Below are 25,557 nucleotides of genomic sequence, written 5' to 3'. Positions count from 1 at the left end.
TTCTTTCTCTCTCTTTCTTTCTCTCTCTTTCTTTCTCTCTCTTTCTCTCTTTCTTTCTCTCTTTCTCTCTTTCTTTCTCTCTCTCAGCATAGGAACATAAGAGCAAGAGTAGGCCATTGAGCCTGCCCCAGCATTCAATACGATCGTGGTGGATCATCCACTTGAATGCCTTTTTCCCACACTATCCTCATATCTCCTTATGTCATTTGTATTTAGAAATCTGTCCATCTCTGCTTTAAACATACTCAATGACTGAGCTTTCACAGCTCTCTGAGGTAGAGAATTCCAAAGATTCACAACCTCTGAGTAAAGAAATTTCCCCTCATCTCTGCCCTAAGTGGTTTCCCCCTTATTTTGAAATTGTGTCCCCGGGTTCTAAGCTCTCCAACCAGAGGAAACACCTTACCTGCATCTACTCTGTCTATCCCTTTACGTATTTTGTAGGTTTCAATGAGATCACCTCTCAAGCTCTAGAGAATACAGGCCTAGTTTCCCAATCACTCTTCATAGGACAGTCCCACCATCCTGGGAACAAGTCTGGTGACCTTTCGTTGCACTCCCTCTATGGCAATAATATCCTTCCTAAGGTAAGGGGACCAAAACTGCGCGCACTACTCCAAGTGTGGTCGAACCAGGATCTATACAATTGAAGCAAGACTTCACTACTCCTGTACTCAAATCTTCTTGCAATAAAGGCTGACATACCATTAGCCTTCTTAATTGTTTGCTGCACCTGCATGTTAGCTTTCAGTGACTTATTGACAAGGACACCAGGTCCCTTTGTACATCTACATTTTCTAATCTCTTAACCATTTAAGAAATACTCTGCACATCTATTCCTCCTACCAAAGTGGATAACCTCACATTTTTCCACATTACATTCCATCTGCCATGTTCTTGCCCACTCACTAAGTCTGTCCAAATCCCCTCGAAGCCGCTTTGCATCTTCCTCACAACACACATTCCCACCTAGTTTTGTGTCATTCGCGAACTTGGAAATACTACATTTGGTCCCCACATCCAAATCATTGATACCTGAATTTTGCATCTGCAGTATTTTGCTTTTTATTTAACTAGGGAAGCATACAGGATGCTATGCTTTGGCATTTCTGGACTGGATTGAGGACGAGGAAAATCAATCAGGTTGTTCGCTATCAATTACAATCCACTGTCTCTCGCTGGAAAATAGATATCAGCTGAATTTTGCTGTCGTATCCTTGATAAAATAGCTGGGTGACGCGTGAATGTTGACACTTGTGACTTGGCTGACATATGAAGAGTAGGTATTTCAAGGTATTGGGGTCTGCAGCTGTCCATGGGATTGTACACCGTGAAGAACTGGTACCTGTAGAGAGGAGAAAAGAAGTGGGGGTAGGCATATACATTTGTGATAAATAATACTGGTGAACTGAGTTCTTTGTCATTAATTTACTTTTCAATTTTCAAATGTTAATTCAACAAGATTATTTTTCTATTTATGGTAGGTACACTGGTTTCAACTGAATAGTCCTTGTCTGCCTATTGTTTACGGGATAACTATATACTACAATATTCCAATGTGGACAGATTCTGTAATGTGCTGGAGTTCCCAAAGCTATGCATACCCATGCATTCATGATTACTGGGCATTTCCTGGTGTTTGAGGATGATTCGTTATAGGCCAGATGTGTGAAAACCAGAACAATCAGACTGGCATCACCAGGGAAAAAAAATGGAATGTTAGCCATTTCCATTTGCTGCACATGGCACAGTTACCTGTTGAGGTAGTTCTCTGCACCTCTGGCCTCAGCATTATTTGTATTCTATTGCACTGCTACCAATTAAGGCATGCTTAAAAAGTTGGCATTATGGATTTTATGTTGTACTTATTCCATCTCATGTGGATGAAATAGCTATTGGTTCTGTGAGGAGTAAGAAGACTGCCTGGCTGAGATGCCGGGGCAGTGGGGGCAGGAATATTTTATCATCTTTTACTTTGAAAAGTGCATGAAATGTGTTTTGTAACCTGCTCATGAATTTGGATTTTATTTTTTTACTATTCCAGGATGGCTGTCCTGCCTCTGCTGTTTTAGTCTGTGGAATGTTCTGCTTCTGCCATCTTTTCTCTTGCCCAGTTCCGGCCATTCAGTTGTTTAATACTAAAAAACCAGGGCCTGTACTTTGGCCTTCTCACAGGAGGTAAGCAATGTCAGAGATTAACCATCATAAGTAACCTTTCATTGTTCTAATACCACTAAACCTTTTGTGATTGCTTTGGTCCTATCGGATGCTCTTTACAACATAATGTGCTGTTAGGACCACATCTGGCTCGGGTTAAATAATATTACAGTGGATAGGAGTCTACTTGATTAACTCAGTGCGTTAGAGAGAAATTCTACAGAATTTTATCTTGAATGTGCTCTATCCTTCGAGAAGTTAAATTGGAAAGAGATCAAGAAGCGAATTTGACTTGGTCTTTGGAAAGAATGTACCCATTGAGACAAAGGATCTTTTTCAAGTGTTTTTTTTTGTCAGAAGTTCTCTTTATGATGTGATCCTGGGAGTCAAACTATTAGAATGTAGTGTAGACAGTAAGTGACTGTCTACTAAGAGTGGAGTCGGGACTGTTTATAGGGTTTGGGAAAGTGTCCAGTGTACCCATAGGTGCAGAGCATGCTCACTGATTCAGATGGCCTCGCGTGGCTCCATCCCTGATTTTTCTCCTAGTAAAAGCCCCAGTCCCTCCATCCTCAACTACCTGCCAACAGGCCAGCCCATCACCATTTCCTGGCCTCATGCCACTGTCAAGAAAACCATACCAAATGAGTTTTTTTAATTCATTGGTTGGAAACCTACATTAAACTTTTAAAAAGGAGCTGGGATTCTACAGTTAACTTTTTAAAAGTTGGCAGCCAAGATGGCCACCACAATTTGCACTGAAATACCTCACATTCCAGGACATCAAATGGGAGCTGCATGTCTAATGTTGCGTAAAGGACAATGCCTCATGAATTTGGAAACCGCTAACAGCTTTGCTTCTAATGGCAAAACATTCAAAGCCATCTTGGAACATTAACAGTGGAGTTGTACCTCTAGGGGGTCAACATTGAAACAATGAGACTCGAGAGCGATTAGAAATATCTAGACCATAATCTAATTAAATTGCGAATGAGGACACTGGACCATCATTTGACTGCTCCCCCCAACTGTGGAAAAACTAGCAGTCTTTTGCAAAAGGACAAGCTCCTGAGACTTGGAAGCAGACAAGATTTGAGTGCTAACCAGACCTCAGTGAAGATCTCTCTTTTTTTTCCCTGCCACCCCGCTTCCTTTTCTCCCCCCGCCCCCCCCAATTCAAAACAACCCAAAACTTATCCCACTGCCCTGCTCTCTCTCCATTGGTCCTGTCAGACATTTATCCAATTGTCTTAACTGAAACAATGCTCTCTGTTTAAACCACTCCCTGTGGCAAAGCATTTCATGCTCCATCAACCCACTGAAGAAATTTCTTCCATCCTCTCTTTTTTTTATTCTCTTAGTGATAATTTAGATTGATAGTCCCATATTGCTAGCAGTCAGTAGGGAATCAAAACACACTTGATAATTTTCTGAAGTTCAATTAAATCTCCTCTTGGTCTTCTCTGCTCCAGTAGAAATAGTTCCGGCATCTCCAGTCTCTCCTCATAACTCTGGTTGTCCATCCTTTGCATCATCCAGCTAACTATGCTGAACGCTCTCTTTGGTATTGGGGTCTTCCAATAATAGCACACTGAAAATTGCACATGCTTCTCTAGTTGTGACCTAGTCAATGATGTATATAAATTTGTCATTACTGCTTTATCCTTCTGTTCTACACCCTATTTAGAAAACCCAAAATGCGCTTTGGCTATTTTGTGGGGGGTGGGGGGGTTTGCACATACGCTCTTTTAGGCAGTTATGTATTTGAAGCCCTTGGTTTCTCTGTTCATCTGCGCTCGGTATTTTTTGGTGTGTTTCCTCCCAAAATGCATAACCTCACATTTGCCCATAGTCAGCTGCATTTGTAGCCTGCCCATTCTACTAACCTGTCTGTCTTCCTATCTCTGAGTAAATACCTGGTGTTGTGATGAGCCATACAAATAGTAAAGGTGCCAGGGCTAATCCTTTGTTTGCACTGATTTAGATTCTCTCTACTTCAATGAAAGTAGAAGCATGGTATTTGGCTCAGTATAGCAGGGGAGGGGAAAATCAGCTTGAATTCACAATCCTGATCACTGTGCTGTAAAGCAGGGAGTGGGAACATTGGGTAAAGATAAGAATGGGCTTAGCTGTGATGTCCTTAATGGTGCAATAGCTAGCAGATATTTGTTGTCCAGGCTCTCATGAATTATCATTACTGAGGTTTTTTTTAAATTAATCCACGGGATGTGGGGGTCACTAGGAAAGCCAGCATTCGTTGCCTATTCCGAATTGCCCTTGAGAAGGTGGTGGTGAGCTACCTTTTTGACAACTTAGTGGCTTGAGGCCATTTCAGAAGACAGTTAAGCGTCAATCACCTGTGGTGAGTCTGGAGTCAGATGTAGGCCAGTCTGGGTAAGGATGCCAGATTCCTTTCCCTAAAGGACATTAGTGAACCAGTTGGGTTTTTACCACAATCCAGTAGTTATGTGGTCACTGTTACCAGCAATAATACATATAATACAATAAAAGTATTACTGATGCTCACTTTTTATTCCAGATTTATTTAATTCACTGAATTTAAATTCCCCAGCTGCTGTGGTGGGATTTGAACTTGTGTCCCCAGATCCATTAGTCCAGACCTAGGAACATAACTAGTCTTTTAAAATAACTAGTTTTGTAACATCTCGTAACATAACTGCTATGTTACTGGAGACTAACTGGCAATTGTGGAATTGTATCGCAGGATGAATTGGTGACCCTGTGAGGGGAAAGAAAAAGTGAAGAAATTCAGCCCATGTAATGTATTTGTTTTGCAACTATAATTGTGCTAAATACATTTTAGAGGGGAGCATTCCTGCTGGTTAGACAACAAACATTTCTTTGATTTAGCAGTACCATAAATTTATAGTGAATGATCCAAGAAATAATTGGAGTCCATCTTTTCATTTCACTGATTGTAGGGTTGTACTACAGCTGGTCTAAATTAATTTCTAATTTTGATATACTAGTTAATGTGAAACCATCTATTTTTCCCCGCTTCTGCCTCCTTCATTCTCTTTTGGGTTCCGACCTCTAGGGAAAAAACTTCTCCTAAAAGATCTAAGTGCATTTTGAGTTGATATTAAAAGACATTTTGTCATATCTATGGGGTTTCCCCCATTTACTTCTGTTTAGTCTCCATCTTTAAAGGCCTGATTATAGAACGTTTTGAAGAGAATAAATGTTCATCTTGGCAAGGACAGTGTACAAAATGTTGCCTTATATGTTTTTCATTTCAGATATATTGGATATATCTGTGAAATGGTTTCTGAAAAACCCACACTCCCACACTGCAAACCCCTCATCATTAAAACTGTCACTGTGAGCCCAGTCCCATGCTTCAATAAACAAAGGAATGGCTGCCGACCTTTCTTCGAGGTTTTTATTGGTGAAACAAAAATTTTTACAACTGCACAAGATTATGATAAAATGAGGTAAGTAGCATTCAATTTTGGGAGATATTATTTGACAGTTTTCTGTGCAGACTTCTCGAATGTGACCATGCATTTGATCAGAAGGTGACATGAGTCCTACCAAAACAGTTATCACTACTGTTCAAAATATCAGATCTCAGAAAGTACGGTCAGCAATGTTGGTGTACAAATGCTTATCATGTATGTATGATTCCTGCATCCGTTGGTTTAACAATCCATTAATCCATATAAAAGCAACTGAATAACATCTTTGCTAAAGTATTGAACAGAGGAATGTCACTTGAATGTTTTCAAATATTTGCTAATATTGTGCTCAATGATTTTCTAGCCTTGGGTATCGGGTAGCTGTGTAGAGGATCCATGTCGGAGCTATGCACAATACAGCAATGAAACAGCAAATGTTAGCTCTCTGAACGGCTCAGTGATCGATGCATTGGCTAGTGGAGATGTGAGCCATACAAACTATAAACTTTTAGGCTTTGTTAGCAGTTGTAAGCTGTTAGCTGAACTCGGTAGGGCATCACTGTTGAATGACTCTAGTGTCAGCTTTTGACGAGGGCAGAATCAAGCTTGCCTGTGTCACTCACTCCATGGTTAATAGCTTGCCAACACACTTTCAAGGCTACGATTTGGACAAGCTATCAGAATGTGGGTAGGCTTATGAGCATATAAAATGATGACAAGCAGGTAAAGACTTACTGCACCATCCAGTGAATATGTTATGATTCTTTATGCATCACACCATGTACACCATCTCCGCTGGGAGCAGTGCATTCTTTTTTTTTCCCTTTACAGGATGTGGGCATCACTGGCTAGGCCAGCATTTATTGCCCATCCCTAATTGCTTTCGAGAAGGTGATGGTGAGCCACCTTCTTGAACCGCTGTAGTCCAAGTGGAGTAGGTACACCCGCAGTGCTGTTCTCCTGGGAGAGATTAAAGCTCAGATTAAAAACAAAGGCTAATTGGGTGAAAAAGTGGAAAATTCTTTCAACATCCACGGGTGATCAAAACTAGCCCAGGAGATCTGATTGGCTCTGATTTATGTAACAGGCTATTTACTACTTGTACAAGGTGATCTCCATCCCAACCAGAAACGGGTCCAACTCTTGCTTGAAGAAATAGTGAATTAATGTTCATCACACAAGCTCGCAGGCTGTTCCACTGGTTCACTATTCTCTGGGAAACCTGAAAGGATCTACCCAACATCCAACCTGGATCTGACCTTGCATAACTTGTAATTGTAACCCCTGGTCCTCCTTAACCTATTCAGTTTAAATAATTGGTCTGCATAAACACAATCCAGTGCCTTCATTATTCTATATCACCCCATAATTTATGCTTCTCTAAAATAGAGACCCATCTGTCATTGGGCCTGTCTGGGTTACTAAGGTGCTTTAAACTGGGAATTAATCTTGTGGCCCTCATCTACAGCGTTTCCAAAACCGCAATATTACCCATCACATTAGACCCCAACCGGATACAGTATTCTAACTGAGGCCTAACCAAAATCTTGTACAAGGACAAAATGGTATTTTTTTTATGGTTGAATTGTCCTATGAATACCTCAATCATTTTGCTTTAGCTATAGCTTCACAGTATTGGTTATGAACCGTTTAGAGATTGTGCACTCGTACATTGAGCTGGCAGACAGCCATAAAGGCAGGGCTAAAGTGTGGCACAGTGGCGCAGTGGTTAGCACCGCAGCCTCACCGCTCCAGTGACCCGGGTTCAATTCTGGGTACTGCCTGTGTGGAGTTTGCAAGTTCTCCCTGTGTCTGTGTGGGTTTCCTCCGGGTGCTCCGGTTTCCTTCCACATGCCAAAGACTTGCAGGTTGATCGTTAAATTGGCCATTATAAATTGCCCCTAGTATAGGTAGGTGGTAGGGAAATATAGGGACAGGTGGGGATGTGGTAGGAATATGGAATTAGTGTAGGATTAGTATAAAATGGGTGGTTGATGGTCGGCGCAGACTCGGTAGGCCGAAGGGCCTGTTTCAGTGCCGTATCTCTAAACTATTATAGCCACTCCAGGCGCTGCTCCACACACCACTGACCACCTCCAGGCGCTTACCCATTGTCTCTCGAGATAAGGAGGCCAAAGATAAACATTGATCTCTCTTCCTTTCATCACTGATTTTAACTTTTTGTAGTGTGCATGTATATTTAGTATTTGGCATGCCAATGTGCGAGACTGCACTCTTCTAAGTTCAACATAATTTTCCAAACACTGGCACGATCCCCTGCCCCCTAATCTAGTTCTGTTTGTAATAATCAAGCAACCTCTACTGTCCTAACTCTCAAACGTATCTTGGAATAGTCCACCAACATTCCCCCAACACCTACACGTAGTTCACTGATTAAAATAGTAAAGGTCCTAACACCAGTCCCTGTGGGACACGGGTAATCGCTCTGCAAGCAGATTCAGATCCATTCACAGCCACTTTCTACGTACTGGCATTCAGCCAAATCTCAATCCACTGCAGCAGATTGCCACTAATTCCACAAGATGCAGTCTTGCAGAGAAGTCTACGTTATGCACTACCTTATTAAAAGCCTGAAAGTCCAGTTAGGCAATATCTACTGCATTAGTCTTGTCCATTAAACTCCTGTCATTCTGCAGCAATGTAATCAGATTGGCAGGACACAACCTTCTTTTCCAGAAACTTTGGCTATCCCCGATATGACATTCTGTGTTCATGTGAACATATGCTGCATCCCTAGTGATTCCATCGAGTATCTTCCCTATTACTGATACCAAACTAATTGGGCTAGAGTTATCTGGTTCTGCCTTAGTCCCCTTTTTAACAATGGGAACTATATTAGCTGCCTTCCACTCTGAGAACGGTCCCTGACTCTAATGATCTCTGGCACTGTACTTCAGTATTAGTTAGCACCTTCAGGAGATAAGGGTGAAATTAGATGCTGAAAGAAGCAATTTGTAGACCCAACCACATGTGTCAAAGCTCTAATTATGGTTCATAGTATGACATCAGTATCCGTGATGGTTTGTTGTACAATAAGCAAGTAATTGTGTTCGAGTGAAGAAATAAAATGAAGTATGAATAAAGCAACAGTGAACCTACCTGCACACTCATTTGCTTCAGTGTACAAAGGTGCAGTATTTATGTCTGAACTCAATAGCTATGTTGACAGGAAATGTTTTGAAGTAAAATGGGCATAAAACCTTTAGCTGGATTCTTAAGTATTTTCATACATTTAACTTCAGTAGTACAGAATAAAGTGTATTTTAAAATAGAACTGGTGTTAAATATAATTGAAATATTTGACAAATGTTTTGAGCTATGTTCAGAGACTGTGAAGTAAATTTTGTTCAAATTTCAAAGGGACCAATCACTATTGAGAAATTTCAGTCATTGTGGGTTTTTTTTTCGAGTGACCTACAATGCTGATATAATGGACATGCCCTAGATGGAAAGTATATATAGACTATTTTGGGCTGTTTTATTGGGAGATTGAATGGAGAAGAGAACAATGTAATGTCTGGCCATGTATTATACCTCTCAATAATTAGAATCCTCTGAAATTTATTATCCAACTGTTCTTGAAGCCACACCTTCTATTAGTGATACCTTTAACTGTTTAAAATTTCATTTTTGTTTAGAGCACTGTTTTCCTCCATCCTTCAAGATAACGTACAAGAGCTGTGCACAAAATAATATTTTTCTTAAATTCTATTTAGCAGAAGGTTTTACCATTTTTAAATTTATTTAATCCCAAAGAGAACACCGAATCCAGGAGGGAAAAATATTTGCTTCTTTGGGTGTTAGTGCCCATGGTGATGTCGTTGTTGCTGCCTTTCACATGCGATCAACAATTGGTGGAAGACTTCAAGCAAAGGTTAGTCCATGTGGCATCAAAAATTAACTCAAAGATTTATGAAATGGGGATATGTGAATTCCTTAAACTTCACAACAAGAGATAGGGAAAGTACAAAATTGTGATATTTTCCAGGTGCTGATGTTGAAGCCAGTAATAAAACAAAATGGAATTGCTCTGCAATGGACAAGAGACTTCACATCACTGGAATGATGGCAAAGCTCATGTGCTGACCATTCCCAAGTTTGGAAAGATCAAAAATCATTTGGCGTTTCCCATCGCTATTCTACAGCCTCTGCTGGCAGAGGACAGTACTTAAGTAAAGAGAACCATTTGAAATATCAGTTAACATAGTGATCAGAAAGAGAAAGTGGGTTGTTAGCAATTTGGTGAGAAGAGGGTCGAAGGAGCAGGGGATGCATCTTCTGGATAAGAAATATTTGGAAAGGGGCATAGGAATTGTAAGGGGAGATGGGCCTCTGGGGATCATGGGATACTTGGCATAAAGCTTAGGCTCCTGAAACCTGAGAAAAGCTTGTCTGTGAGACACAAAGAACCACATGACTAATCAAGAGGTAGACTAGGTCAGGGGGAAGACACAGTGAAGCACATGAATAACTTAATTAAGAGGTTGATATGAATAATATGATCATGGGAAGATGATGTAATTAAAGAAACAGCTCATCAAGTAAACCTCCTGTAACTGTATAAATTGACTGCTCAAACATTGTACTGGTAGAATCCCTACAATCATTCGTGAAAGTAGGACCTCTTGCATGCTCGTAATAAAGATTGCTCGTTTGGACAAGACAGCCGACTCTCTAGGCGTTTTTGGGTACCGGGGCAAGCCCTCACCCTTATATTTTTTTGATTTAGATTATTCATGTGGTTCTTTGTGTCTCGCATACAAGCTTTTCTCAAGTTTCAGGGGCCTAAGCTTTATGCCAAGTATCCCATGATTCCCATAGGCCCGTCTCCCCTTCCAGGAATCAATGGGAGAAAAACTAGAAAGATATGTGGGTTCAGATCAAGGATAGGATTAGGCCTTTCGTTATGAGGAGAGGAAGGGAGGAAGTTTGTCTTGGGCAATGGGGGGGGGTGGGGGTGCAGAAGAAGTAGCTGAATAAATGGCATCGATCTAAATGATAAAGTCCATAAGATCGTCACGCTTGTTGGAGGTGAGGGTGGAAGAGGCGAGGGGTAGAGATTTCAAGAGATGGTAGGTAGTGGGGAAAAGAAGCTGAGGGTTCTCTTCACTCCGAGATCATTCCAGAGTAGGTGGCTTTGACAGGAGAGTGAGGCCCAATAGAGCTTGATGTGGTCCAACCAGATTTGGTAATGGATGGCGAAACCAGTTAAGCACAAACACACTCAAGTATATGCCCCTTAGAAATGAGGGAATGAAGATTGGGGCCATACCAGGGGAAATGAACAGGAAGATAGAAGTGAAGATTTATCGGGGACAAGGACATCAAAAATATTAAAATATTTAGCACCGCAGCCTCACAGCTCCAGCGACCCGGGTTCAATCCTGGGTACTGCCTGTGTGGAGTTTGCAAGTTCTCCCTGTGTCTGCGTGGGTTTCCTCCAGGTGCTCCGGTTTCCTCCCACATGCCAAAGACTTGCAGGTTGATAGGTACATTGGCCATTAGCAATTGCCCCTAGTATAGGTAGGTGGTAGGGAAATATAGGGACAGGTGGGGATGTGGCAGGGATATGGAATTAGTGTAGGATTAGTATTAATGGGTGGTTGATGGTTGGCACGGACTCGGTGGGCCGAAGGGCCTGTTTCAGTGCTGTATCTCTAAACTAAACTAAATGGCAAGAATGTCTGAGGCACAACAAGCGAAGCCCTTTTATGGGTAAATCAACTCTCTTTACCTGGTAACTCATTCCATGCCTCAATCCATTTCTCTCCAGGGACCCTTTGAACCAATTTGTACTGCCTGCTTCAACAGCCTTCCCTACAAATTTATTGCACAACCCTGTTAACTCTTTGGGTAAAGGTGTTCTCCTTATTTATTGCTTTTTAAAACTAATGCTCCTTTTGTTGTTTGAACACTTTGTCACAGTGAACAATTCGCCTGGAGCCACTTTGTCCATCCTTTAGAAATGTTAGTCACCTCAAAGTCTCCTGTCTTCCAAATATATATATATTACAAAAGCCCAATTTGTTGAACTGTTTCTGTGCATTTCTGCTTTCCTTTCTCCAGAATTCAACTCTTAGTGGGGAGCTTTATGCTCTTCCCCCATGGCAGGTTTGAAGGCAGGGAGAGCATAAAATCTGGTGGGATGGTGGTGGGGGGCTTCCCGCCTCCACCAAAATTTAGTCCCGGGTGGGAAGGCCTGTGAATGGCCAGCACTAGCTTCGGCGGGCGTTCTGGAGAAGAGGCGACGCGGGGATCTCAGTGTCGCTATTTTGGGACATCGAGACCCTCTCCATCAGAATAAAGTTATCCCTTTAGTGTGTATGTGTTTTTTGTATCCGGTTACTCTCCCCCTGCCGAGATCACTTTGCTGAAAGTTTATTCTTACCTGAAGACCTTTTGTACTCATTTACTTGTTAAAACTGTTTGTGCATCCTGCTGTGTAAGCCACATATTACTGATTATAGACTGAGGGAAATCATTTTAGTAAAATTCTGTGGCTTCAAGATCTCCAATCTGACATTGCAATCTGTATAATTTCAAAACATAGCCTGTCTGTGGAAATGACACCTTGGTTGAAAATAACTGGTATTATTTTCCTTCAACGCAATAAACTCTATTCATTGTGATTTTGTGAATGGAATGCCTATTCTATACAAACTGCAGCTTGAGTTTTGCCTCTCCTATTAGAATTTAAGATTCTTTTTTCCCTCTCCACTTTAGTTAACAAACACACAAATATTCCAGATCCAAGTCCATACTGGATTCATTGCTCCTGGAACCTCTATATTAAAGTTTACAAAGTGAGTACTAACTTGTTGAATGTGGTTTTATCCAATGAAAATACATTTATAGACATTTTGTTTCAACAGACACCATTTTGTGTCCTAAGGAGAATGTTTGTCAACAATACACAGATTGCAGTAAGTACTGGAAGTATTTCGGAATTTCTGTTTTGAAATTGTGTTTTATGTAATTAAATTTGTCCACTTCTCTCTCTCGTGCAGAGTTGGTCATTTTAGAATCACAGATAGCTTTTCATCAATTAACATTGTAATCTGATATTTACAGGTTACTGTTGAAGACAAAGAGGAATTGAAAATGGAAAATGCGGGTAATATACAGCAGCTCGATCAGCATTCAAAAGAGAAAAATAAATTTATGTTTGGGATGAAACCCTTCATTAGTGCAGCATGATGAATGGATCCACCAAAATTTCTAACTTGGATTCTTTTAAAATGCTTGCTGACATGTTCTTTTCCAGCATTTTCCATTTTGGGTTATTAATGGCTAAATTACTGTCTGTAAACCTTTTCAGTCTTTGTTCAAGTGATTAATATTCTTTTCCTCCCATGGGTGGATTGCGAAAGTTCCATGCTATTTTCATAAGTGACTTCTTGCCAATGTAGGGTAATATATGTAAATGCTCAGCACCACATGAACTGCTATGCCTGTGCTGGGACGAGGGAGCAGTACCCCAGGAAATGCACAATGCCAATATCATCACCCTCTATAAAAACAAAGGTGACCGCGCTGACTGCAACAACTACCGTGGAATCTCCCTGCTCAGCATAGTGGGGAAAGTCTTTGCTCGAGTCGCTCTAAACAGGCTCCAGAAGCTGGCTGAGCGCGTCTACCCTGAGGCACAGTGTGGCTTTCGAGCAGAGAGATCGACCATTGACCTGCTGTTCTCCCTTCGTCAGATACAGGAGAAATGCCGTGAACAACAGATGCCCCTCTACATTGCTTTCATTTATCTCACCAAAGCCTTTGACCTCGTCAGCAGACGTGGTCTCTTCAGACTACTAGAAAAGATTGGATGTCCACCAAAGCTACTAAGTATCATCACCTCATTCCATGACAATATGAAAGGCACAATTCAACATGGTGGCTCCTCATCAGAGCCCTTTCCTATCCTGAGTGGCGTGAAACAGGGCTGTGTTCTCACACCCACACTTTTCGGGATTTTCTTCTCCCTGCTGCTTTCACATGCGTTCAAGTCCTCTGAAGAAGGAATTTTCCTCCACACGAGATCAGGGGGCAGGTTGTTCAACCTTGCCCGTCTAAGAGCGAAGTCCAAAGTACGGAAAGTCCTCATCAGGGAACTCCTCTTTGCTGACGATGCTGCTTTAACATCTCACACTGAAGAGTGCCTGCAGAGTCTCATCGACAGGTTTGCGGCTGCCTGCAATGAATTTGGCCTAACCATCAGCCTCAAGAAAACGAACATCATGGGGCAGGACGTCAGAAATGCTCCATCCATCAATATTGGCGACCACGCTCTGGAAGTGGTTCAAGAGTTCACCTACCTAGACTCAACTAACACCAGTAACCTGTCTCTAGATGCAGAAATCAACAAGCGCATGGGAAAGGCTTCCACTGCTATGTCCAGACTGGCCAAGAGAGTATGGGAAAATGGTGCACTGACACGGAACACAAAAGTCCGAGTGTATCAGGCCTGTGTCCTCAGTATCTTGCTCTATGGCAGCGAGGCCTGGACAACGTATGTCAGCCAAGAGCGACGTCTCAATTCATTCCATCTTCGCTGCCTCCGGAGAATACTTGGCATCAGGTGGCAGGACCGTATCTCCAACACAGAAGTCCTCGAGGCGGCCAGCATCCCCAGCGTATACACCCTACTGAGTCAGCAGCGCTTGAGATGGCTTGGCCATGTGAGCCACAAGGAAGATGGCAGGATCCCCAAAGGCACATTGCACAGCGAGCTCGCCACTGGTATCAGACCCACCGGCCGTCCATGTCTTTGCTTTAAAGACGTCTGCAAACGCGACATGAAATCCTGTGACATTGATCACAAGTCGTGGGAGTCAGTTGCCAGCGTTTGCCAGAGCTGGCGGGCAGCCATAAAGATGGGGCTAAAGTGTGGCGAGTCGAAGAGACTTAGTTAGCAGGAAAAAAGACAGAGGCGCAAGGGGAGAGCCAACTGTGTAACAGCCCCGACAAACAAATTTCTCTGCAGCACCTGTGGAAGAGTCTGTCACTCTAGAATTGGCCTTTATCGCCACTCCAGGCGCTGCTTCACAAACCCACTGACCACCTCCAGGCGCTTATCCATTATCTCTCGAGATAAGGAGGCCAAAGAAGAAGAAGGGTAATATACGTAAATGCTACAAATGGAGATGCGGATGACTTGACCAGAGTTTTACACTTTTGTGTTTGCCAACCTCTAATTTTCCTTTTATTGAAGAAAATGGCTGGAATATTGTGAGTTGGTGAGCACGGATACAAATCTTTGTTTTTGTAACGAATGCACATACCTATTATTTACTAGATATCTTATGAAGCAAAGTGGCGGTGATGGACTTATCTGTCAATGTCCCAAATAATTGATTTTTGTATAAATTTTTGGTACTAGTTAATAGAATGACTCACTTTTCAGTTAGTCCACATTATCCAGGTAAAGAATGAAAAGGCACCAAAACTGCATATTTAAAGTGTAAGAATCAGTCCTGAAATATCTCGTTACTACACACTGGAGTTTGTAAAATAAGGTTATTTGCTGGTACTTTTAACTCCCTAATTAAAACTAATTGAAGTGTGAACAGGTGTAAATTTAACTTTTGTTGGGGGTTGGGGGGTAGTAAAAAGATTATGCTGAATGCATTTACCATGCAGCATGTGTAAAGCTATTCCAAGACATTCCCAACCCAGCAGTGAAGTGTTTACAGAATCACAGAATTGTTACAGCTCAGAAGGAGGCCATTCGGCCCATCATGGCCGCACCGGCGCTCTCAAAGAGAAATTCCCCCCGTTCCATTCCCCTGCCTTCTCCCTGTAACCCTGCACATTCTTCCTTTTTCATATAACTGTCTAATTCCCTTTTGAATGATTCAATTAAACCTACCTCCATTCACGTTCTCAGGCAGCGCATTCCAGACCTTAACCACTCGCTGCATGAATTTTTTTTTCCTCATGTCACTTTTGCTTCTCTGGCCAAATACTTTAAATCTGTGCCCTTTCGTTCTTGATCCTTTCACGAGTGGGAACAGTTTCTCTCTATCTACTCTGTCCACACCTCCCATGATTTTGAATACCTCTATTTGGTTTATTTGGATTTATTTTAAGAGTTATTTGTCATCCAATGTTGAAGTGAAAAGATAATCAAATGATTTAAAATAAAATTGTGCACATCAAGATTGATGATTTTGGCCTTTGCTTCAGAAGATCCGTCTTCAGCTTCTTTCAAGATTGATGTCTACAGTAGCATAGTGGTTATGTTACAGTTGTATAGGACTTTGGTTCAGCCACATTTGGAATACTGCGTGCAATTCTGGTCGCCACATTACCAAAAGGATGTGGATGCTTTGGAGAGGGTGCAGAGGAGATTCACCAGGATGTTGCCTGGTATGGAGGGCGCTAGCTATGAAGAGAGGTTGAGTAGATTAGGATTATTTTCATTAGAAAGACGGAGGTTGAGGGGGGACCTGATTGAGGTGTACAAAATCATGAGAGGTATAGACAGAATGGATAGCAAGAAGCTTTTTCCCAGAGTGGGGGATTCAATTACAAGGGGACACGAGTTCAAAATGAAAGGGGAAAAGTTTAGGGGGGATATGCGTGGAAATTTCTTTACGCAGAGGGTGGTGGGTGCATGGAACGCTTTGCCAGCGGAGGTGGTAGACCCGGGCACGATAGTGTCTTTTAAGATGTATCTAGACAGATACATGAATGGGCAGGAAGTAAAGAGATACAGACCCTTAGAAAATAGGCGACAGGTTTAGATAGAGGATTTGGATTGGCGCAGGCTTGGAGGGCCGAAGGGCCTGTTCCTGTGCTGTAATTTTCTTTGTTCTTTGTTACTGGACTAGTAATCCAGAGGCCTGGACTACTAATCTGGTAGACGTGAGTTCAAATCCTACCATGGCAGTTTGTGAATTTGGATTTAGCCAATTAAATAAATCGGAAATAAAATGCTAGCATCTGTAATGGTGATTATGAAGCTGTCAGATAATAGGACTCGACTGGTTCACTAATGTCCTTTAGGGAAGCAAACCTGCCATCCTTACCTCGTCTGGCCTGTATATGATGCCAGGCCACATCAATATGGTTGACTCTTATCTGCCCTCTGAAATGGTCTAGCTAGCCACTCAATTGTATCAAACCGCTACAAAAAAAATTACAATAAGCCTCAAACCAGACAGACTATTTGGCATCGGTCTAGACATTGGACTTGGACACAACAAGGATGCTAAGTTGACCCTGCAAAGAGTTTCTGGGAACTTGTGCCAAAATTAGGAGAACTGTCCCACAGACTCGTCAAACAATAGCCTGATATAATCATACACTCAAAATCATACCCATCAGCCAAAATCCCAGATTCCTTTATCTGCATCCCTGGGTATGTCCTGTCCCACAGGTGGGACACAGTGGTATACACAGTGACACTGGGAGTCTTCAACACTGGTCCCATGAAGTTTCATACATCAGGTCAAACATGGGAAAGGAATTCGCTTGCTGATTATCATTTACAGCTTTCCCTAAGCTAATGAATTCGTACTACTCAGTAATGTACACTCTTTGGAAGAGGCACTGAGGGTAGCATAGGCACACAATGTACTCTGGTTGGGAACTTAAATGTCCATCACCATGGGTGGCTTGGTAACACCACTACTGACCAAGCTGCCAAGTTCTGAATGACATGGCTTGCAGCAACCGGTGAGAGAACCAACATGAGGGGAAAAACCTACTTGACCCCGTCGTCTTCAATCTACCTATCACAGATGCATCTATCAAGGATAGGAGTGACCACCACCCTAGTGGAGATGAAGTCCCATCTTAACACTGAGGATACCCTCCATTGTATTTTGTGGTACTACAGTTGTGCTAAATGGGCTAGCTTCAGAACAAATCTAGCAGCTCAGAGATGGGTATCACATGAGGTGTTTTGAGTAAACAGTAGCAGTAGACTAGTATTCCTCCACAATCCATTACGTCATGGCCCGGCATATCCCTCACTTTGCCATTACCATCAAGGCAGTATTCAACCTGGTTCATTGTGAAGTGTGGAAGAATATGCCTGGAGCAGCATCAGACATGCCTAAAAATTGAGGTGCCAACCTGGTGAAGCTACAACACAGGATGACATGGGTGCTAAACAGCAGAAGCAGCATACTATAGACAGCTAAGTAACATTTGCGCCACGTAAGTGCCAGGGAATGACCATCTCAAACAAGAGAGAATCTAACCATCTCCCTTTGACCATTGCTGAATCTTCTACTATCAACATCCTGGGGATTGCCAATGACCAGAAACTGAACTGGATCAGCCATATAAGTATTGCGGCTATAAGAACAGGTCAGAGACTAGGAATCCTGCGGCGAGTAACTCATCTCCTAACTCCCCAAAGCCTGTCCATCATCTACAAGGCACAAGTCAGGAGTGTGATGGAATACTCTCCACTTGTCTGGATGGGTGCAGCTCCAACAACACTCAAGAAGCTTGACCCCATCCAGGACAAAACAGCCCGCTTGATTGGCAAACAAACATTCACTCCCTCCACCACCGATGCACAGTGGCAGCAGTGTGTACCATCTACAAGCACTGTAGCAACACACCAAGGATCCTTCGACAGCACCTTCCAAACCTCTGACCTCTGCCACCTGGAAGGACAAGGGCAGCAAATGCATGGGAACACCACCATGTGCAAGTTCCCCTCCAAGTCTCACACCATCCTGATTTGGATGAGGCTGATTCCTGACTCGGGGAGGCAGTGGTGCAGTGGTAATATCACTGGACTAGTAATCCAGGGCCCAGCCTAATGCTCTGGCTACCTGGGTTTGAATCCCACCACCGCAGATGTTGAAATTAATAAATCTGGAATTTAAAAAAAAAAGCTAGTTTAATGTTGATTTGTTTTAAAAACCCATCTGGTTCACTCATGTCTTCTAGGAATGCCCTTTGGGGAAGGAAATCTGCTGTCCTTACCTGGTCTGGCCTACAGGTGACTCCAGACCCACAGCAATGTGGTTGACTCTTAAATGTCCTCTGAAATAGCCTAGGAAGCCACTCAGTTCTAGGGCAGTAAGAGATGGGCAACAATGCTGGCCTAGCCAGTGATGCCCACATCCCACGAATGAATAATAATTTTTAAAAAAATGATTGCACAAGCATTGAATCAGATCAAAGCTCTGTAGTCCTGCCACATCTAGTTGTGAATGGCAGTGGACAATTAAGTAACTAATGGGAGGAGAAGACTCTGTGTACATCCCTATCCTCAATGATGGCGCCCAGTATTTGAGTGCAAAAGAGTAGGCGAAGTGCTTGCTTCAGCCAGATGCGTGAGTGAATGATATATCTAGGCCTTTTGCTGAACAATACTCCCTCTAACTTCTGTTTACTGTGGACAACCAGCTTGTTACACTGTATGGTTCCTTTAAGATTTACACGAGGCTGCGCATGGGATTGTTGTTTGTGCGTGGCTTGTTCCTTGCAACACATTCCTGATTGTTTTGTGAGACACCACTGACTATTCATATTCTAACGCATAGCACAGCTGTGTATTCTGGACAATTGCAGTATTGAAGTAATCAATCACTGTCTAACGATTTAAGGCATTGGGACTACTTCTGGGTTCCTCCCCCCCCACCCCCCACCCCCAACCCCACGGGTCAGAAGTGCGCCAATGGGTGGAATCTTCCGAAAGGTGGCCAATTAAGAAGCTGCATCTGCGCTCACTGTCCAATTAAGGATGGCGGGCAGGTTCCCAAAGTGGGTGGCCCAATCAGAGGGCCTGCAACACTGGATGGAGGTAGATGGATTTTCATAAGGGTACCTCAAAATGGAGGCATCCTCTGGAAACTGAAAATTTAAACATAAGGAAGGTCCACAGCTCTTAGGGCCATAATGTGGAGAGGGAACCCCTCCATGGGAATGGTCATAGCCCGGCCCTTTGGATTCATGCAGCTCAATAATGGGGTCAGTGAGATAAGGGACAGTTGGCCCTCCGGCCTTCCTCTGGAAGGCTGCCTTCCAGTTGCTGCTGGCCTCCTGACTCAGCAGGGGGCTGGTCTGATGCCAGAAAAATCCCGGCGCATCTGCACCTTGGCCCTAGGTTTGTCCTTAATTGACCCCAATTGGCTACCCATTGCTGCTGCTTACAGCCTGCCTCTGGCAGAAGTGCACAGGGGCAGGAACACGGGGAGCTGCCTCAGTGCACAACGTTCAAAATTCACTCCTGGCCCCACCTCCAAAACTGCCTCCACGGTGCTGGGAAGGTTCCACCTATTGTGCACTAAGAGATCTGCTGACGTATAATTATACAGCATGAACATTTACATATGATTCCTGTACTTCAATCCACCAATCAAGAAAAAAAGTGCACTTATATTTCTATGATCTGCAAAATGAGAAGAAAAGTTCAAACATTTTGGTAAAAACACTGAAATCTGTGACAAAGTATCTCTTACAAATTATACCAGAAATGGATGTGCAATGTAAGGGCAAAGTATATCCAAGATCATACTTTGTACAGACTGCATGTTTCTTAAGCAGAATTATTGGAACATGGAAGCAAGTGAGGGATGTGGCTCATGCATCAGAGAAGCAGCACCCAGGGTGACTGATGAAATTGTCCCATCGTTATGACCTGACTCATCAATAGAGAAAGGGAAGCAAGACCAAGTCATCACTAAAGTGAAATTACCGGAGTAAGAAGATCTAATTGTCAGTTTTGCCTGTAGGTACACACACTGGAAGGATAGTAAATCCATGATAGATTTAAGCTTCAGTGATGCAAGATATTAAAATGTCATCTTTTTCATAATTTATTTCAACCCATTTGTTAGGGAAGGGTGGAAAAAGCATGCTTACAAAAGTAAATTAATCTTGGAACAAAATATTTACTTGTGTTTCAATGCACAAAGCCAGGTTTCTATGCCAATTGACACATTATACAGTTAATTGATTGTCCTTATGACTGTTTCCGCATTCATTTAATCAGTACAATGATTTAACCAGGTTATTACATTATTTTGTAAGATTAGAAGTGTAAATTGCTATATGCTTCTAAGGTGGAACCCAAGTATAATCCAATTTGTAAAATGCTTTGACCGAATGACAACTAAACTCTTGAGTGTGAGCAATACCACAGGAGAGGTGCATTTTGGATGCTTCATGGGACATCTCGTGTTATGGGCTTAGTACAGTTTGAAGGCCATGCAAATAGTTATGGGTGAGGGTCTACACCATTGATGAGCTCACCTTCCCAGTGTCTGAGATGTCAAGTATCTACATGACCCTGAGTATGCTACAAGTTACTTAAGTCAATCCTTGATGCATGACTTAAGAGTAGCTACAGTTTAGCATTCTGTATCAATCCAAAATGCCCCTGTGAAATATTGGGTGATGCTTCATGTACCATTTCTCAAATAATCTCTTCTATCATCTTTTGCATGTAGAAGAATACAAATTCAAATTCTTCTCATTAACCAAAATTGGTTCAAATGGGGAAATTAAACAGTTGAAAAGGGCTGTTAGTGCAATAAATACAACATCCAATCCTGAAAGACGTTTGGATTTGTGGATACCTGCTCATCTTGGAAGAAACGTCAGATTTGATTTTTTAAAAAAAAGTTGGTAAGAAATAGCTGTTGACTCACTTAACACAACTATGTTTCTATCTCACCTGTAGACCTGAGTTGGATGCCTGTGATTCTCGAGAGAAATATCCTCCATTGTTTCATGTAATACTGGAAGTAGAGGTTGAATCTTCTGATAAACGATTTGACCTGACTCCTCCCTGGGAACATTTGAACACCAAAGATCTTACTCCCAATACCCTCTTCTCAAGTCACCAAGAACATCAGGAAACTTTAGCAGCAGGTACTAGTATTTGTCATTATGAATGAGTCATTGGTGTGCAAAATTGATACTTGCCCATACTTGGAATAAAGCGAATGTTGTACATTTGGTACAGTTCTTGTATCTTTTGTGCTTGTGTGATAAATAATTTGTTGGAATGGTGTTGAAGCTTATTGAGATGAGTATAGATTGAAACAAGCAAATATTTTATGGAATGTAATGGTTCCTGTGTTACTGGGACTAGTTTAGGGTTGAACAGAAGAAATGTGGTAGATAATAAGACTGGAGGTATGGTATTATAGGAATATTTACGTAGAACTTTTCCTTCAGGATATTATCTGAGAAGGGTAGAAGCAATGAATAAAGTAGTTTTAAAAAAATTTGTTCATAGTATGTGGGCATAGCTGGCTAGACCAGCATTTATTGCCCATCCCTAACTGCCCTTGAGAAGGTGGTGGTGAGCTGCCTTCTTGAACCGCTGCAGTCCATGTGGGGTCGGTACACCCACAGTGCTGTTAGGAAGGGAGTTCCAGGATGTTGACCCAGTGACAGTGAAGGAACAGTGATATAGTTCCAGGTCAGGATGGTGTGTGGCTTGGAGGGGAACTTGCAGGTGGTGGCGTTCCTATGCATCTGCACCTCTTGTCCTTCTAGGTGGTAGAGGTCATGAGTTTGGAAGGTGCTGTCTCAGGAGCCTTGGTGCATTTGCTGCAGTGCATTTTGTAGATGGTACACACTGCTGCCACTGTGCGTTGGTGGTGGAGGGAGTGAATGTTTGTAGATGGGGTGCCAATCAAGTGGACTGCTTTGTCCTGGATGGTGTTGAGCTTCTTGAGTGTTGTTGGAGCTGCACCCATCCAAGCAAGTGGAGAGTATTCCATTACGCTCTTGACTTGTGCCTTGTAGATGGTGGACAGGCTTTGGGGAGTCATGAGGCGAATTACGACCTGCAGGATTCCGTGCCTCTGACCTGCTGTTGTGGCCACGGTATTTATATGGCTACTGCAGTTATTTTTTGGTCAATAGTAACCCCCAGGATGTTGTTAGTGGGGGATTCAGTGATTGTAATGCCATTGAACGTCAAGGGGAGATGGTTGGATTCTCTCTTGTTTGAGATGGTCATTGCGTGGCACTTGTGTGGTGTGAATGTTACTTGCCACTTATCAGCCCAAGCCTGGATATTGTCCAGGTCTCGCTGCATTTCTGCACGGGCTGCTTCAGTATCTGAGGAGTCGCGACTAGTGATGAACATTGTGCAGTCATAAGTGAACATCCCCACTTATGACCTTATGATTGAATGGAAGGTCATTGATGAAGCAGCTGAAGATGTTTGGGCCTAGGACACTGCCCTGAGGAACTACTGCAGTGGTATCCTGGAGCTGGGATGACTGACCTCCAAAAACCTCAATCATCATCCTTTGTGTCAGGCACAACTCCAACCAGCGGAGAGTTTTCCCCCGATTCCCATTGACTCCAGTTTTGCTAGGGTTCCTTGATACCATACGGTCAAATGTTGCCTTGATGTCCAGGGCAGTCACTCTCGCTTCACCTCTTGAGTTCAGCTCTTTTTTGTCCTTGTTTGAACCAAGGCCATAATGAGGTCTGGAGCCGAGTGGCCCTGGCAAAACCCAATCTGAGCTTCAGTGAGCAGGTTATTGCTAAGCAAGTGCCGCTTGATAGTGCTAGCAACAACATCTTCTATCACTTTGCTGATGATTGAGAGTATAGACTGATGGGGTGGTAATTGGCTGGATTGGACTTGTGTACACAAATTTTTGTGTACAGGAGATACCTGGGCAGTTTTCCACATTACCAGGTAGATGCCAGTGTTGTAGCTGTACTGGAACAGCTTATCTAGGGGCGCAGCAAGTTCTGGAGAACAGGTCTTCAGTACTATTGCCAGAATGTTGTCGGGGCCCATAGCCTTTGCAGTATTCAGTGCCTTCAGTTGTTTCTTGATATCATGCGGAATGAATCGAATTGGCTGAAGACTGGCATCTGTGAGGAGACCGAGATGGATCATCCACTTGGCATTTCTGGCTGAAGATTGTTGCAGATGTTTCAGCCTTGTCTTTTGCACTGAGTTGCTGGGCTTCCCCATCATTGAGGACGGGGATATTTGTGGAGCCACATCTTCCAGTTAGTTTAATTGTCCACCACCATTCAGAACTGGATTTAGAGTCATAGAGATACAGCACTGAAACAGGCCATTCGGCCCACCAAGTCCGCACCGACCATCAACCACCCATTTATACTAAACCTACATTAATCCCATTTCCCTCTCCCATCCCCATCTTCCCTCAGTTTTCCTACCACCTACCTACACTAGGGGCAATTTACAATGGGCAATTTACAATGGCCAATTTACCTATCAACCCACAAATCTTTGGCATGTGGGAGGAAACCGGAGCACCCAGAGGAAATCCATGTAGTCACAGGGAGAACTTGCAAACTTCACACCTAGAACCGAACCCAGGTTGCTGGAGCTGTGAGGCTGCGGTGCTAACCACTGCGCCGCCCTTTAGTATGTGAACTATTGTAAGATTCACATGACTGCAAGTAATATCCAAAGAAAATGTGCGTTTTTATTATAACTGAACTAGAACATATAGCTACCGCAGGAGCCACAGCAACACACATCTGTCGCGCAACACCCACAACTCCCTGGTCATATGTGATATGACATCACTTCCTCCAATGACCTTCACTTGCAGCTGCTTAAAATGGTCCTCTTAAGGTCATCCCACAACAGTATTGGGTTAGAAATGTTATCAAATTGAATATCATGTCAATTTTAACAATTCTGACCATCAGCTTTTATACTGTGAGCTTCAGTAGGAACACAGGAACAGGAGTAAGTCCTTTAGCCCTGCGAGCCTGTTTGCCAATCAAAGAGAGCACAGCTGATCTGTGATCGAATGCCTTTGCCTCATATCTCTCAATACCTTTGGCTAAAAAACTATTTAATTTTCAAAATTAACCAATGATCTTGCTTCAATTGTCATTTGCAGAGAGTTCCAAACTTCTTCTGCCTTTTGCGTGCAGTGTTTCCTAATTTCACTCCTGAAACTCTGGCTTTAATTTTTAGACTATGCCCCCTAGTTCTGGACTCCCCAAATAGCAGAAATAATTATTCCCCAATCTACCCTATCTGCTCCCCTTAATATCGTGAACAATTTGATCAAATCACCCCTTAACTGTGTAAATTTCAGGGAATAAAAGTTTAGTTTTCTTTAAATGTCTCCTTGTGGACTAACCTGTACAGTCCAATTATCATTCTAGGAAACCCACACTGCACTCTCTCCAAGGCCAATATATCCTTTCTAAGGTGTGGTGCCCAGAACTGCTCATAGAGCTCCAAGATGTGATCTAATCAAGGCTTTTTATAGCTGAAGCATGACTTCTAACCCCTTGTATTCTATTCCACTAGATATGAAGGCCAGCATTCCATTAGCACTTTTAATTAGTTTGTGCACCTGTTCATGACATTTTAATGATGTATCTGGACCCTCTGGACAAAATAATATGTTCAAATTAGCACAACTATGTACAGTTTTACCAAAACCAAATGGAAATGGATGGAAGAAAAATGTAAAAGCAAATTGTTTTTTTAAGAAAGGGCTGCAATGGGGATAATGTCTAGCAGGTAAAAGCTCTTCCACGAAATTGCAATCATTGAATATGAAGAAGTGAATCTGTGATGCCTTGTTTCAAGTTTTGGAAATACTGTTTAGAGATAGAGCCTGGAAGCCATTTTGTGCACAAAGTTCCATTAGTGGTGTGCACTGATCACAATCTTTCATCCCTAAATGATGAGCTCCATTAAAAAAAAATTGCTCCCAGGTTGCCACTAATCAGCAGGTCAAAATCATAAAACAGGACAAGAACGAGAAACATGCTAAGTGAAAAGATCACTCAGCTATATTCAAGATTACGGATAATCCCTCATAATACATCAACCCTTCAATCTGAATAAAAGCTGCATGTTAGCTACAAAGGCTTTGACGGCAAACACATGCCCATCCCTCCCTTCCCCACCCCCAAGTTACCATGAACCAGACTCTGAGTAAATCAAGATGATGGTAGATCAGGCCTTCCCACTTCAAAGTGACAATGAGATAGAAGTTTACAATTATAGGGATTT

General features: G+C 42.6%; 1 protein-coding gene across 1 annotated transcript in view; it reads left to right on the top strand.

The window, feature by feature from the left end:
* The window catches only part of dnajc6 (DnaJ (Hsp40) homolog, subfamily C, member 6), a 174,579-nt gene that overhangs the window by 85,273 nt on the left and 63,749 nt on the right, over nucleotides 1-25,557 (top strand). The window contains 5 exon segments of the mRNA XM_068038062.1: nucleotides 2,045-2,178; nucleotides 5,418-5,612; nucleotides 9,354-9,471; nucleotides 12,321-12,400; nucleotides 21,244-21,434. Coding sequence (XP_067894163.1) covers nucleotides 2,045-2,178; nucleotides 5,418-5,612; nucleotides 9,354-9,471; nucleotides 12,321-12,400; nucleotides 21,244-21,434 — 718 coding nt within the window.

Source organism: Heterodontus francisci, chromosome 8 (genome assembly GCF_036365525.1).
Source record: "Heterodontus francisci isolate sHetFra1 chromosome 8, sHetFra1.hap1, whole genome shotgun sequence".
Taxonomy (NCBI): Eukaryota; Metazoa; Chordata; class Chondrichthyes; order Heterodontiformes; family Heterodontidae; genus Heterodontus; species Heterodontus francisci.
Note: the sequence above shows the minus strand (reverse complement) of the source record. Positions and strands in the feature narration are given on the sequence as shown.